This window comes from Ixodes scapularis, unplaced genomic scaffold, assembly GCF_016920785.2.
Source record: "Ixodes scapularis isolate PalLabHiFi unplaced genomic scaffold, ASM1692078v2 PGA_scaffold13__105_contigs__length_92229423, whole genome shotgun sequence".
NCBI classification, from domain to species: Eukaryota; Metazoa; Arthropoda; class Arachnida; order Ixodida; family Ixodidae; genus Ixodes; species Ixodes scapularis.
Genome location: NW_024609839.1, coordinates 11,960,696 through 11,975,863, shown reverse-complemented (window position 1 = coordinate 11,975,863; position 15,168 = coordinate 11,960,696). Strand labels below are relative to the sequence as shown.

At 45.3% G+C, this 15,168-nt stretch overlaps 1 protein-coding gene across 3 annotated transcripts in view; it reads right to left on the bottom strand.

Moving 5' to 3' along the window:
* LOC8024807 (E3 ubiquitin-protein ligase HERC2) overlaps positions 1-15,168 on the bottom strand; it is a 219,161-nt gene that overhangs the window by 118,577 nt on the left and 85,416 nt on the right. For all 3 annotated transcript variants that reach the window (XM_042289815.1, XM_040214461.3, XM_042289816.1), the window contains exons 27-33: positions 14,606-14,774; positions 13,164-13,365; positions 12,374-12,501; positions 8,616-8,741; positions 3,581-3,717; positions 2,310-2,511; positions 999-1,167 (exon numbers count right to left, since the gene is read on the bottom strand). In XM_042289815.1, coding sequence (XP_042145749.1) covers positions 999-1,167; positions 2,310-2,511; positions 3,581-3,717; positions 8,616-8,741; positions 12,374-12,501; positions 13,164-13,365; positions 14,606-14,774 — 1,133 coding nt within the window. The remainder of the gene's footprint in view (positions 1-998; positions 1,168-2,309; positions 2,512-3,580; positions 3,718-8,615; positions 8,742-12,373; positions 12,502-13,163; positions 13,366-14,605; positions 14,775-15,168) is intronic.

Sequence of the window (15,168 nt, the reverse complement as noted above, 5' to 3'; positions counted from 1 at the left end):
GCGGAAGATTTGTTTTGTGACATGCTTGTCCCAATTAGGCTGTTTAAAAACACACTTTCTTTTCTTTGCAGTTACCCTTTAAAGAGGCTGTGGTGTATTTGCGTGGACGGCCACGTTTGCCTGCGGAAGCCGCTGTAGATGTAGACGCTGCTGCCGATGTCGAGGCCGTAGATGTAGACGCGGTCGCCTCACAGTCCATTACACAAAGCACACAACGAGCACAGATGAAGTCCGAAGCGCACCTTTTGCACACGACGCTCCGGCGGTGACATCACGCTCCCGCACTTGAGCGCGAGCGGCACGTGCTTGATGACATATTCTTTATGGCCATCTTTCAGGCACAATGACGCCGCTTTTTCGTGTATTGGGACAAGTAAGGTCACCCTAGAGCAGGGGTTCTCAAACTGGGTTCCGGGGAACACAGGGGTTCCACGAGCTGGTCTCATGGGTTCCGCGAACACCCATATTGTAGCCTCCCCATGCCGCAGGGTGCGCGGCAGGACCATGCAAAGCGCCTTCATCTCACTTTGTACTGACATCACGATTGATATGGCGGGGATACTGGGGAAGCAACACAAGCAAAATTGTCTACAATTGTGCATCTGTTGCTTTTCGGTGGGCAAATATAGAGGGGGGGGGGAGGGTTCCGCGACCGTTTTTGAGGCTTCCTGGGGTTCCGCGAGACCACAAAGTTTGAGAATCCCTGCCCTAGAGGTATAAGACGACCTCTAGGATGACCTCAAGGACTGCATTGTCTTTGAGCATATGATTGAGCAGCGTGTGACGCTCAATCATATTTTTATGGCCATATACAGTGCTTTTTCAATCAATGAAATGGTAAGGCTTTCGTCTTAATGAAGACATATCAGTCGCACTGTTGTACAAGCCGCACCGATAGAAATTCTGGACAAAAAACCCAGAGTTATGCGCCAGGTATATATTACCGGAAGACGTTTGTCGGGAGTTTTGTTCTAGGGTGGCGGTTGGCCAACACCCACCCAAGATGCGCAGCAGCGTCTGCAGGTGGGCGAGCAGACCCGAGCCAAGCAGCAGACTCAGCTCCCGACCCTGGTGGTCTCCTGAGAGCAGGCCCAGCACCGAGAGCAGGAACCGCGAGGGTGCTGCGGGGGCACCCCCACACGTCGACGATCCGCTGTCCACGCTGGCCTGCGCCCAATTAAAAACCCGCTTTCGCTCAGATCGCGAGTCTGCTCAACAAAACAAACGGGATGGCGGCAGAGCTTCACCGGCAACGACTCTCCGACTGGTGTGTTTACGGCGCTCTCAGACGCTGCCCCTCGATTTCCGTCCGACAGCGTCGTACGAGCGTCGTGCCGTTCCCTCCCGCGCCTCAAGTCCCACGTCCTCCACCTTATATTGAAGCAGTCAAAATGATTATCATATATTTCTTAAAGAAGAGTAACACATCTTCTCATGCAGGTATGTACCTTCAGCTCCTAGACAGCTGAAAGTTTGCACAATACACCTACATCTTATGTTAAATCTCCCCTGCAAATTTCATTCCGATCACTTGAGTAGTTCAAAAGTTAAATCTCTAGCCAGTGTCCCTCTTTAATGTTAGCACCAATGCTAGATCTGGACAACTGAATGTGCCTAACATTTAGCTCCTACTACATTCAAAGCAATGACATTCCCTCATTGTTGCAGCATCACCACCAACAAACGTCCCAAAAGCCCTCCTAACCGCGAGGTAGCAAAGTCCTCACCCAAACTTGCGCAGCTCTCCTACGGGTTTTTGTGATCTTTGAAATCAGTTACACATAGAGCAAACTCTAACCAATTGGCTATGGTTTGGCTGGTTGGCTCTAGCCAATACACAAAGCTCTCTCTCTAAAGCAAGTGCCCATCTTCAAAAGTTGCATTCTATGGTTATTTTGAGCTTTTGGGTGGCCGCTTCTTGGTATTTTGCAGTAGACATAAAATATGAACACTACAAAGAAAGTTTGAACCAAGTCTTATGATAAGAGAATGCTGGCCCACTGTCTAGAGGTGTGGTTCTCAAGTGGGGGTCCACGGACCCTTTGAGGTCCCCCAAGCCCTCGAACATCGCTCGAGATAAGCAATAAAACTTTCTTTTGTTAATGCTGGCGGTCCCCCAAAGATCGGTTTGCACGCATTACCGTAAGTCTTCTTCATTTACCCTTTTGTTATTGTAATTGTCCAATACCCCCCTTCCCCCGTGAAATAGTCCAGGTTCCAGACATAAAAACTATAAGCAAAGTGAAAGTTTAAGATGAGCATGGAAAAAAAAAAAGCTTTACTTATAGAATTGTGAAAGGTCTCATCACCTTGGAGACAAGGCGCCGTGACGAATGACCAGGATGTGAATCCACAGCCGAGTCGTCCCCTTCGAAGCAGCAGCAGTCGAGCACCAGCGATCGCAGCTCGGCAACGGCCCACAGGGCAATTTTCGAGGATGCCAACTCGAGGGAAATGCGCTGGTACGGTGGGATTAGGTTCACATTGGAAAGGCAGTGGACTGGTCGCTCCCTGCATCAATGCAACATTGGGTGTGGCTGCTGCCCCATTTCCTTAAGAAAAACACTCCAAACAGTTTTCTTGTGCCGAGATAGAATGTGTGTGGAGAGTTCCAGAGGAAAGAGTTTCTCGTCCCGGGTAAATAAACTAGTATGCATCGGAGAAGACTCAAAGTCCGTCAGAATGCAACTCTAGTGGTTGGGACAGATGGGAAAGTCGGAGAAAACCATGTCGCTCTGCGCCGACGTCCACCTAAGCCTACTATCGTCAAAACGAGAACCGACATTGTGGACGCTTGTGAGATTCATATCGGTGAAAAACACTTGTCTGCGAGAAACAAAAAGCAATATTCTCTTTCTTGCTCACAAGTGTTTTTCACCAATATAAATCCCCCTGCATTCACAATGTCATTTCTCGTTTTGACGATATTAGGCTTATGTGGAGCTCCTAAAGAAATTTCGTTTACCTTCAATTATCTTTTGATCCGAGTAATATCATGTTCTCATATTTTTGCATTCTATCCCAAACGCCTCATTCTCACGGAGCTTGAGCTTTCTGCGAAGCATAGTTTAGTTACCCAAGCCGAAAAACACCGTTCACTTTGACCCCCCTTCCCCCCTCAAAATATTTTTTCTTGCCTAGTATTCAGGCTGACTCATTTTCAGCATTGTGACATCCTTCTATTGGGTCCGTCTAGTAATTAGGAACAAAGTGCCAGAACAGAGGCCTGTGTTGGAATTGCTCCTCACTCATACTGAGTCTCACAAGATTGCACTAACATTCCTTTTCTTCTTTAAGTTTTTTTTTTCTTGACGTATGACTGCAATCCAGGCACTTAAAATATAACTTTTGTGAATTCAGTGTCTCTAAGAGCATTACCGAAACACGTCAATCTTAGGTCAATGAGCCCAAAGATCAGACTTGCTCCCCACTGGAAATGTGGCTCACAACGTAAATACTGAGCTGATTTTTGCTTCGTTTTCTTCGGGGAAAGGTTGTTCTACGACATAAGTGTCCAAGCACTTAAGGAATGTTTTGAGGGAGTTTAAGGTTCCTTTAATGAGGGTCTATGTAGACGCACCATGGCATGTTTCCAAAGGGCAGAAGCCCCTGCCATCCGCACTGCAGCTTGTACTTCACCGACGGGAGGAGGGACGATTTTTCCAGGAGCACAAGAACGCTCTCCAGTCCGCTCTGCCTCACTTTGGCCCTTTCCATCTGGGGAAAACAAGAATCGTACATCTTACGAGTCGCCCAAAACGTCCCAAGAGCTGGAAAGAGTAAGCGCAGAAAAAGCATAAAGTTGCCACGAATAAACATTAATAGATGAATGACAAAACTCGAGTTCAAAAGCATGGAAAGCAAATACTGCAACAATTATTAAACAAAAATAAGTTTTCATAAAATAAATCTCGCTTAAAAGGGGTACTCCACCGGTTTTTTCATTGTCTCCGATTTGCTTGAAATTTTGCTAAACTAACCAACAAACATTGCTAAAATAGTATCCCAAATATTAGGTCAAAATATTGTTTTTTTCGCGAAGTTATTGAATTTACAGTTTTGGTCTTCACCGTGTTTTTCAAACTGAAAGTCTCTACTGGCAACAACAACAAAGTGATGTCAGTGGAAGGCAGGGGTTAACTTTTTGGACTACAGAAGCTGTACCCAATGGATTTGAAGCAGTTTCTTGGTGTCAAATGAGTGCTTTAGAAGCTCGCTCCCGTATCCGCGCTCCAGCACGGAACAAATGATTGTCATATTCTATTTTTAGACTACTTGCTCGGATGGCAAGCCTGCCTGCCACTGACGTCACGGCACTGAAAAGGGTGGGTATATTTGAATGTTGGTTTTTGCATCATTTCCATTTGCAGATTTCACAACACCCATTATGAATTTCGCGATGCTAAATAGCATACCGGAAAGGCTAAAGGCCGGGGAATCAGAAAATATAGTTAGTTGAGGTAGCTCAAGAAATCGGTGGAGTACCCCTTTAAAGGGGGGACACCACCCAGAAAAAATATTTTTTGTCTAATATTTTAATATATTACAGGCAAAATTTTTATACACTTTGGGATGTCTTCTATAACAACTTTTCTTCCTACATGCCCCACCTTTTCTGTGTTTTTCACCAGAAATTCCCAAATTTAGGAAGAAAAATAGTATCATAAATTACAACTTGAATACCATAATATCCCGAGTCTTTGCCCATCCCCGAGTCATAGCGAACCCCACTTTTTGGGTGAATATCAACTTCCAAAAAAACAGTGATTGTCCGCCCCTCCAAATACCCCAACGCAGACTCTGCAACTCACAAACATTCATCCTGCCCGAATGACGCAGCCGCAGACCTTACTGTTGGAGGACGGGCGTGACAAAGTAAAACGAAAGAGGGACTTTGCTTTGTTTGCGCATTTCCTCCCCGATTTCCGCGACCCCGAAGTCGGAGTAAATGAGTCCGAAACGAAAACTATGCACAGAACAAAATGAAACTTCGTTTTGCTTATAAAAAAGTTTGTTCGGAAAAAGAAACAATGTCGGAAAGATAACACAAGCAGTAACCCCATTCAGGAACCGAGGGGTCAGCAAACACCAAACCGTGGAGTGTACGGTCGAAGATGTAAAGTCAAAGTCCATCTCCACCGAAGTAAGGTCACCACAAACTCACTTCTCCCAGAATTGCGCGGCCGTGGTTGGTAAAGTTGTGCATTGCTTGAGACAAGGCTAACGGGTAAATGAAGATTTCCTGGAACGCCGCACACAGACTTCTGTAAAGTGTCCCATTTTGAGCTGTGTTCGTCCTAGCCACACAGAAACACCGTCTCTAACTACGTTAATAGCATGTTGCGCACATACACATGCATGTATGTACCAAACAAGAAAGTTGCCCACGAGCCTGCTTTCGACGTCAAAGTATGTGCAAACGCAATCGCCGGTTTTGCTGTTTCACCCCCCCAGCATCGCTCTTCTTCGCTTCTTTCACCCGCTCGCTCGCTTGCTGGCTGGCTCGTTGCGTCTGGTTGGTTTTTCTATTTTCTTGTTGACTCTCAATATTTCAGGGGCGAAGCTCCTTAGGGGCTAGGCATGCCCGTATGTCCGTCCGATGTCCGGCGTCGGGTGCTCGTACTCCCAAGCACGTGAGCACGTGCTCCCATCCTCGTGTAGGGCAAAAAAAAAAAACCGCATCTCCACGTGGTGAATGATGTTGATTGGGGCGAAGCTTTGGTGGTGCTCGTCTGCGTAGACGGTGAGCCGCAGCATGCCGAGCCTTTCGTTCGTTTTCATCCATGTCAGAAAGAGAAGGTGTGGTATGTAACGTGGTTATACACGCATTTGAGCATTTGACCGCAGCGTGACATGGATGAAAACGAACGAAAGGCTCGGCATGCTGCGGCTCACCGTCTACGCAGACAAGCACCACCAGAGCTTCGCCTCGAGCATCCAAATTGCTCGAGCATATCATGTTCTCCCACACAGTATCTCATCTAGAAAATAACTATTTTTTTTATGAGAAGCAGCATGGTTTTTGTAAGGGGTTTTCGTGCGAATCACAACTAATAGAATTCACTCAAGACATTCACATAAACATGGACCAGTACACTCAAACTGATGCCATTTTCTTAATTTTTCCAAAGCATCTGATCGTGTTTCTCACTGCCGACTACACGCTAAACTCTCTTCACTTCACATTGACTCTCTTACACTTTCCTGGATACGTAACTTCTTAACGCTACGACGCCAATACACAGTGTGCGGTAATCACCAATCTAACATGTCTGATGTAATTTCTGGTGTGCCACAGGGAACCGTGCTCGGGCCTCTACTTTTTTTTAATATACGTGAACGACTTACCCGATTCTATCTCGTCCAAAATACGCCTCTTTGCGGATGACTGCGTTGTTTACAGGCGAATCACTAATCCCGATGATCACATAATTCTCCAGCAAGACCTAAACTCCATCAGTGCTTGGTGCGACAATTGGCTTATGTCTCTTAATGGTTCAAAATGTAATGTAGTAACTTTCAGTCGGAAACAATCGCTATCGCGTCATTCATATCTTTTATATAACTTGCCCCTCACATTCTCATCCTCTTACGAATACCTTGGTGTTTATCTCTCTGACAACCTATCCTGGTCTAACCACATTAACACTATTACAAGTTCTGCATCCAAAACACTGGGATACTTGCGACGCAATCTTTTCTCTGCACCCTTCCATCTACGCAAGTTAGTGTACGAGACATACGTTTGCCGTATACTCGAATTTGCTTTCTGCTGCATGGAACCCCCACCAAAAATACCTTATCAATCAGATCGATACATCCAAAATCGTGCAGTTCATTTTATAATATCAACCTACTCTCGTCAAGCAAGTGTCTCCTTTCTTAAAAACTCTATCCTCGTACAACCACTTGAAATACGTCGCACCGCCGCCCCTTTAAGCATCATTCATAAAGCACGCTATTCTAGCCCTAACGTTATCACCCCCCTGCTTGAGCCTCCTAACTGAACATCTCGTCGTTTGACTAACAGCCGAAGTTATAAGCGCATTTTTGGTCATACATCTGCGTTCAATACTTCCTGACTACCATGCGCAATCATGCATTGGAATTCTCTTCCTGATCACATAACCACACTTTCCGACCCTACAGCATTCCGAGTAGCTGTTTTAGATTTTTTAAGTACCAATTAGTTTTCGTTTACAGTGATATTCTTGCCCAGATAATGAAGTGTTATATGTGCTTGATTTCTACAATTTGTATAATACATAATTTTGTTATAGTGGTTTTTCAGTTGTGATATTGCTATCCTGTTCGTACTGCTATTTTTTCTTCTTTTAAGTGTTGACTGTAATTTGACAAAATCCCCCCCTTGTGTAACGTCCAGCAATGAACCTTCAAGGTGTTACGAATAAATAAATAAATCAACATCATTTACCACGTGAAAATGCGTTTTTTTTTTTTTTTTAATTACGAAAAGAAACGTGCTTTCAGACAAACGTTTATGCTGGATGCCAATTCCTTGCACGAGTGCAAGCAACAGACTTTGTGACAGTAAAACATTCTTTCATGAGCATGTCTTGCATAAGGCAATATAGAACCAATTCGAGTTTTGAGTTTAATGTATATCTTGTGCAGCCGCGCTAGATATTACAGAAAAATGGGCGTTTTTCTAGCTTTCTTTTTAACTTTTTGTGCTCACGCATTGAGACATGGCCCTCTCCACTTTTGTGATGAGTTTCAGGAGGGTGGGCAATGACTCGGGATATTACGGCAGTGTGATGTTTCAGATTGTTACCTCCGGAGAGCTGAGAGAACGAGGTACGTGCTCAGAGCATCCATTGGCCATCCATAAATTATTGGCGCCTTATTATCATCAACATTATGTCTTCTCTGCCCAAACACCCAATCATCTACAATGTAAGACAGACTGTACAGAACTAAAATACATAAAGAAGGGGTACAAACTACATACTGAAAATGACTTAATTTTTGCAAAAATCAAATTTTTATATATTTTGCAGCTTAAAGAATATAATACATTTATTGCATGAATGTATTATGGTAATGAATACATAGCATACCACAACCAAAACCGAAAATTTGTACCCACAAATATTTCAAAAACCTACATTTTGCAGATATATTGAGCCTGCAAAAATAGTCCTTTACAACATATTCGGAATATTTGAAAAATCAAACTACCCGAACTTTTTCTCAGAGTTTTCCAAAGACACGCGAATAATCGGGTAACAATCTAGAAATTCCTCGACTCCTGCATTGTTTTGCGTATGAAATCCCCCGAGAATTTTAGGTACAGTCTACAACAAAGTGAAAGACACATGTGACGAGGCAGTTTCAGTCCGCTGTGCAGGATTTGCTTTGGCCAAGCCCACATTGAGCGAGGCAAGAAATTGAATAAACCTTCGTTCCATTCTTGCTCCAAAAATAAAGAGCCTAGGGCAAACATAATGCCTAGCACCGCCATATAAACTGACCAGGCAAACGGGTCTTTCATATTGTGGGAGGCTGTACCATTTGCTTGACAATCTGCACTCCTAACCAGGCACACAACTGCAAAGAAAAAAAACATATTCCAACACGCGTTCAACCTTTACCTGGCAGTACATGGCTTTCCGGACAAGCTCCACGTCAACCTCCTGCATGACAAAGTCGAAAACTTGGGAGAGAAGCTGGTTGGGATCGGTATGAACTTGTTTGGCTTCGGGGAGTCCGGCTGCACCCTGAAAAGTTATGAGGGTTGTGGTCGAGCATTAGAAAGAGAGTCCATGTTTCACATTTTGAACACAAAATCTGTCATAGTGCTCAGTTTCATGAGTGACATATTTTGCTTGATTGACACACCAGTCAAGGTCATATAAACGATACACCTAACCCCATGCCATACCGCTTAGATGACCTTGATGTCAAGGTGTCATGCAAGGAGGGGGCACGTTGCAATATTGGTGAAGCCTAGTTATAAAAAATTGACCACATCTCCACGTGGTGAATGATGTTGATTGGGGCGAAGCTCTGGTGGTGCTTGTCTGCGTAGACGCTGAGCTGCAGCATGCCGAGCCTTTCGTTCGTTTTCATCCATGTCGGAACGAGAATGTGTGGTGTGGAACGTGGTCATACACGCATTTGAGCGTTTGACTGCAGCGCCCTCTCGTCTATAAACGTTGAGCCAATGCATGCAAAGTTTAACGCGATTATATACACGCATTTGACCGTGTAGTAATTCCTCGTCGCCAAAATGTTGTATGAAAGAAAATGCGGACACCCATGAAAATAAAGAAGAGCAGGGCCTGTGTGGGCCTGCGTGGGCCTGCGGAAAACGAGGGGTCTTACATGCCGGAGTGGTGAACTGCGGGCCGGGCGCGAGAGCCCCGGACGGAGAGAGGGAGACGTCCGGCGAAGTCGGTGGTTGAATCGTAACTGTTTATTTAACGGTCAACAATGTGGGGGTTGAGCGCCACGGGGACACAACTCTGGTAACACGGGCAATGGTGTAACAGTGGCGCCATCTGGTTAGTGTGGCGAGAACTACTTAAATGAAAAAATTTAAATACTACAGACCGCAGCGCCCTCTCCTGTATTCGCGACTCCAGCGATCTATAGGGGGCGCCACCACCAAACAAACATGGCGGCTGAGTCCAGGTCGCGTCGGCTCGGCCGGGCCGCCTGAACAGGTGGCGCGCTCAATTTAACAGATTTTCTTTTGTTTAATGCCCAATTTTATAGGTATTTGAACTCAGACGGTTAAGTGTAGCCGGTGCACATAAACTTGCAAAGCATAGTTTTGTTTTCCCGGTGTTTTTTTTGTTCTTTTCATGTCAAACTTTCGTTTCGGAGATTTCGTTCAAAACCGAAACTATGGGCTCCGGAGACACGTTATTAGGCTCTAATCGGTTTTGATCATCTAAGGAAAGCGGCGATGACTACAGAATTGTTGCACCGAGAGTAATTTTCAGCTAACCCGCATGCCTCGACAATGCGACCTATCTGTCCGCGAAATCGAGCTTGTGTGCGTATCCGCGTTTAAGAAACAGCTCCAGTCGTCTGCTCGGTCAACAACACAGGCTGCAGGAAAATTACGAAAATTAAACAAGCGCTTCTTGAGCCAAGGAACACGTTAATCCGCCCGTGCCCCACTAAGCAGCTGATACTCGTATTTCATTCAGGTTTTAGTAGCAATCGAGAAGTCATTTTGACGGGCGGGTTATGTATTATATTACGTATTATGGGGGTCCCACTAAAGCGATATTAGTATATTCTTCGGGTTGAAATATGAGCTTAGTTGACTAGCTATTAGTTGAACTGCTGAATGAAAGCATATTTGGCAGACAGAGATACTACTTAAACTTAGCCAAATGGTTCTATAGCCGGCAGCACGGAGACAAGCTGAAGAGAGTTCATCGGAGATTCACGCGGAACTTCTCTGCATTGAACTCTGCTTCGAATCCTGAACGGAGAAAATGAGCATTTTTTGTGGCCGGTCAACCTGACCAATCTAGACGTATATTGCTGCTGGCTTCGACGGGGGTATAATATAAATATTGGAGGCACGATAGATAAAAAAATGCCGTGACAGCTTCTAACGTTGCGAGACTCGTCCCCCACCTTTTGAAAACAGATAATTTCCCTCATTCATAATTTGCAGCGAGCAGGTTTTCCTGAATCAAGTAATCAGTCAAACTCCTCCAGTGCGGTCCAGAGGCTTTTTCAGCGAAAAGCAGCCAAGATGAATAGCCAACGCACCGACCGGCGTGGGCGGCTCAAACTTGAAGCTAACCGAACACAACCAAACCCAAGAAAAGCAGCTATCGAACCTTCCCATTCACTTGACTGCAACATTGATGTTCCCTCCAGTGAAATGCCTCGTCTGTCGTCCTCAGTCCACTGTTCTACATGCTTATAAGGAAATCACTTATCAGTCACAAAGTATTCGCCACTTTGAATGTGATTCGAGACACACAAGAAATCAAAACGTTTTTCCGTGATTCCTCCTCATTCAAGAAATCGAAAGCAGGCGACCGTGTGCTGTGGAGTAAACGGGCTTTCAAACACGTGATAGAAGACAATCTACTGAGGCTTCACCACACTAATGATCGCTCGGGCAAACTTAAGAAATATTCGGATCTTCGTCAAATTACATTGTTCGCCACCGCGCCGACAACACGTGTCGAAAGCCACCAGAGACGCGGAGGGGCGCGGAGCGACCTGGTCCGGCTGGTTCCCGGTTTTCCCGCTTGGTGGCGTCCGTTTTGCTGGAGTCGCGAATAGACGTTGAGCGGTTACATGCAACGTTTCATCCATGACATCTCCAGCTCCTGAGTTACTACCACATCTCAGAGCCCCCCACTCGTCCTGCAGTCGTGGCCGAGTGGTTAAGGCGATGGACTAGAAACCCATTGGGGTCTCCCCGCACAGGTTCCAATCCTGTCGACTGCGCAAACATTTTTTTTCCGTCATTTTTTAAATTTTTTTTTATTTTTTGCCTTACGCGAGCACGTGAGTACGTGAGCATGTGAGCACGTGAGCACGTGAGCTCACGAGCACGAGCACGAGCAAAATCGATGTGAGCGCGGACGCCGGACGGACAAGGCTAGACCCTAAAGAGCTTCGCCCCTAAAATGTTCAAACAATGTTGTGGCTAATGTGACCGTAGATCTTTCTAGCAATTGGTGCGCATGACATGTTACGTGTGAGATGGATGGTTGATTGTAGGAGGATTCCTTGCAGGCTTGCGCGCGCTCTGTCCGGTAGGTTTTATCAGATTGAAGGCTAGACGAAGGCTAGCTACGGTCACGCGATGGGGCCATGTTGGGCTGATAAGTGAGGAGAGTAAGGAGGAAAATGAGAAAGAGGCAAGGTGTCAAGGGAGCATGGCTTGTGGAGGCTACGCGGCTGACGTCATGCCCTCTCGTACCCTTTTATCCTCCTTGGTGTCATGGGACACGCTGACATCATGTGACCCCCTGTTATCACATAATGTCATAAGACCATGAGACATTATGATGTCACATGTCAACACAAGGTCACGTGGCACCGTGATATAACATGACACCATGACGTCTCTAGACGTCAAAATGTAGTGTGACTCTAACGTCACGGTTATCAAGATGCAACATGACATCAAAGATGTCGGATGTCATGTGTCACTCATGGTCTTATGACGCCTTGCGATGCCATTATGTCACTTGACATTACAAAATCGTGTGACGTCACAGACACACAGCAAATGCCCAGCTCATTTGCAACACAACCTGTGTGTCATAGAGTTAATCAGATATGACCAAGACCTTATCCTTAACAGAGATTTTGGAGGTAAACACAGGCTTAACATACATCAAAACAGGTAGGGCCGACCAACCTTTTTAGTAAGGGCGTGGGTCACCTCCTGCTTTGCTTCCAATTCGGCAAGCGCCTCATTCTGAGCGTCGTGCAGCGAAATCTTCTCGTTGGCTGTGGGAGAGCTGTTCTTTAATGGGTTGGCTGAACCTGCAATTTCACATGTCGAGCCAACGGGAAATTTCATTCTGTCAAGTCTACACTTTGTAACTCGAAAAACATAGGTAGCAGCGAGAAATAAAGGCGTTCTGAAGCGTCGTCCAAGGAAGGACCATTCTCGATTTTCCAATATTGTCTCATGTGTCGAGTAAAATGTTACAAGAACCTCTCCAAGATGGCCTTTCACAATAAACTCTAAAACTTAGACGATAAAGCAGCACTAAAGCTAGACATTGCAAATTGTGCTACAACATAAAGCAAGTGTACTATATTGAAAGTTGCATTAGGTTCCAATCTACATTTATGTTATTGTCACTCAAAATGGATGCCTTTTTAAAAAACCTCGCTTATGGCAAACCACTCTTTGAAGCTAAAGTTGATACTTAGAAGGAAACTACCAATGCAACAAAGAAAATAAAAAGTAAATACAAAGCTTACAGTGAAACTGCTATATTCTAGTATAGTAAAGTACCACTTGAATAAACCTCAGTTGAACAAACTATTCAGATGAACAAACACCGCTAAAATTTCACGGCAAAACCCTGTTGTGTACCATGCAATTAGTTGAGTGAACTTTCACTTAATATTTTTAATGTTTGTTCAAGTGACATTTTACCAAAGAAAAGCTTATATAACGGACGAGGCAGACATACTGTTGGCCTTGCGAGTTCTCTTGTCGTGGATTAGACGTCGAGCGACCATCTTCCACCGCGACGGAACGTTGATGAGCTGCAGGTTCTCGAGAGCAGCAAGCTCCCCGCTGGTAGCTGGCCGCAGCTCGTAGAAAAGAAAGCGGCAGCGTTCGAACATGGGACAGCACACCTCTTTGTAGGAGCCATTCAGGTCTTGTCTCGCCTGCGTACCAGACGAGCATGAAATGATCCTGGCTTAAACAAATACATACTAGTAGTAGGTATGTCCTAGAGGTTGAGCCCAATAGTAGTATGTAATGGCAGAATCTCATATTGCCACTTTGAAACAGAATGTTAATCGGTGGTATACGCAGACTAAGAAACTTGTTTTACCGGGCCTTCATACATCTTTCTTTGCCAGAGGCTGTACACATATCCTGCAGAAGTATAATTTTTTTTAAGCTAAGTAACTTGGGAAACTGAATGAAACTTGGAACATACATCAGGAGAAATAGACACCAACCCCACCAAGCGTTCGGTGCATGTGTGACGCAGCCATAATTTTAGTTCACAGGTGGCAGTGCATGAGACGGTTTGTGCTGTCTCTGCACGCAGCTCCAGTGAGGTTGTTGCACATGCAAAGTTTCCTCGATGCATAGCCAAGCTGGCTGGTGACACTAGTTTACTGCATAACCAGCCCAGGTGGTCGGGAAAATAAAGTGTTCTTAAAATCTTTTTGTATCTCAAAATCCAAAGGATCAAAACAACCCACTGAGGTTTCTGCCCTTAAAATGGCAGACAATTATTTAGATGCAAGATATATTTTAAAAAAATACGTAAAAAATGGTTGCATTTCAAATCCCACATACTTCGGTTGATATCCATTTGTCAGCCTTGTTATGATACACATAGCTGGAGCTGTTGCTGCAGCCGCAACAAGTTCTTCAAAAAGCGTGAATGAAGAGACAAACAAGGATTCCAACAGTGCGAGACAAGGAATTCACTGACGTACAAATGATAGGTTTCACAAAGTGAAAAAAAAAAGGAACTAGATAACAGAATGTTCCAAAAACCTCTATCAAAATAAAAAAAACTTTCAACCTTTCCACTCTGGCAAAGAAGGAAGAGCAGCGGAGCTGTAGCTTCTGTTCTCAGCGGTGGCTTTCCAGGCGAGCGATCTGCTCTTCGTTCGCAAGGGAATCCGAAGCGCTCGACCCAGTGGAACTTCAGGCGATAGCGGCCTTGCGGCGGTTGCAGAACCATTCGCGCTGCTGCGCACGTCACTGCTCGTTCCGCTCCCGCTGCCGCCACCTATGAGCGACGGCGGCAGCCAGTTGTCTCATTGCGGCCGTCGCTCATAGATGGCGGCAGCTGTCCAGAGTTCGGCGTCATCATTTTTTTGCTGGTGGACACGATCCTGGGGAACCTAGCCCTTAACGGCTCTGCTGTAAAAAAAAACTCACCTTGATGAGGGACCACTTGGCTTGCTGAACCATCCGCACAGTGTCCTGCAGCATCGGAGGCAATGTCACGGATGTCCTGGCTGTTGAGGCTTTCAGGAGTGCCTGCTCAGCGACGTTGAGGGCCATGCTGCCCAGTCCCAGGTGCTTCACAGCCACAACCAGAAGCAACCTGCAGGTTACAACAGCGGAAGGCACGAAGAAGACTCGCCTACGGCCTCAAAATTTGAGGCTGAGGGGCTCAGTTTCTGTAACCAACAGTGCTTTATGTCTGGCAAGTTGCATTTATTTTTATTCTTGTTTTGTGACATCTGCGGTACACCAACATCAAAACATTTATGGTAACATAACATAATATTAAAGCAGTGTACAAGCAAAAAGAAAGAGAACACAAAGGACAGCCCTCTGTCTTATGTATTCTCTTCTGTGCACCGGTTTAATATGGTGTCTTCATACCAACCAGCTGAATTCTCCACTTTACAAACCTTTATGGTGTTTTTGGGCACACAGTAAACATCAACATCAACACCAACTGGCACTGGTTAGAAACGAGTTACTAGACAGTT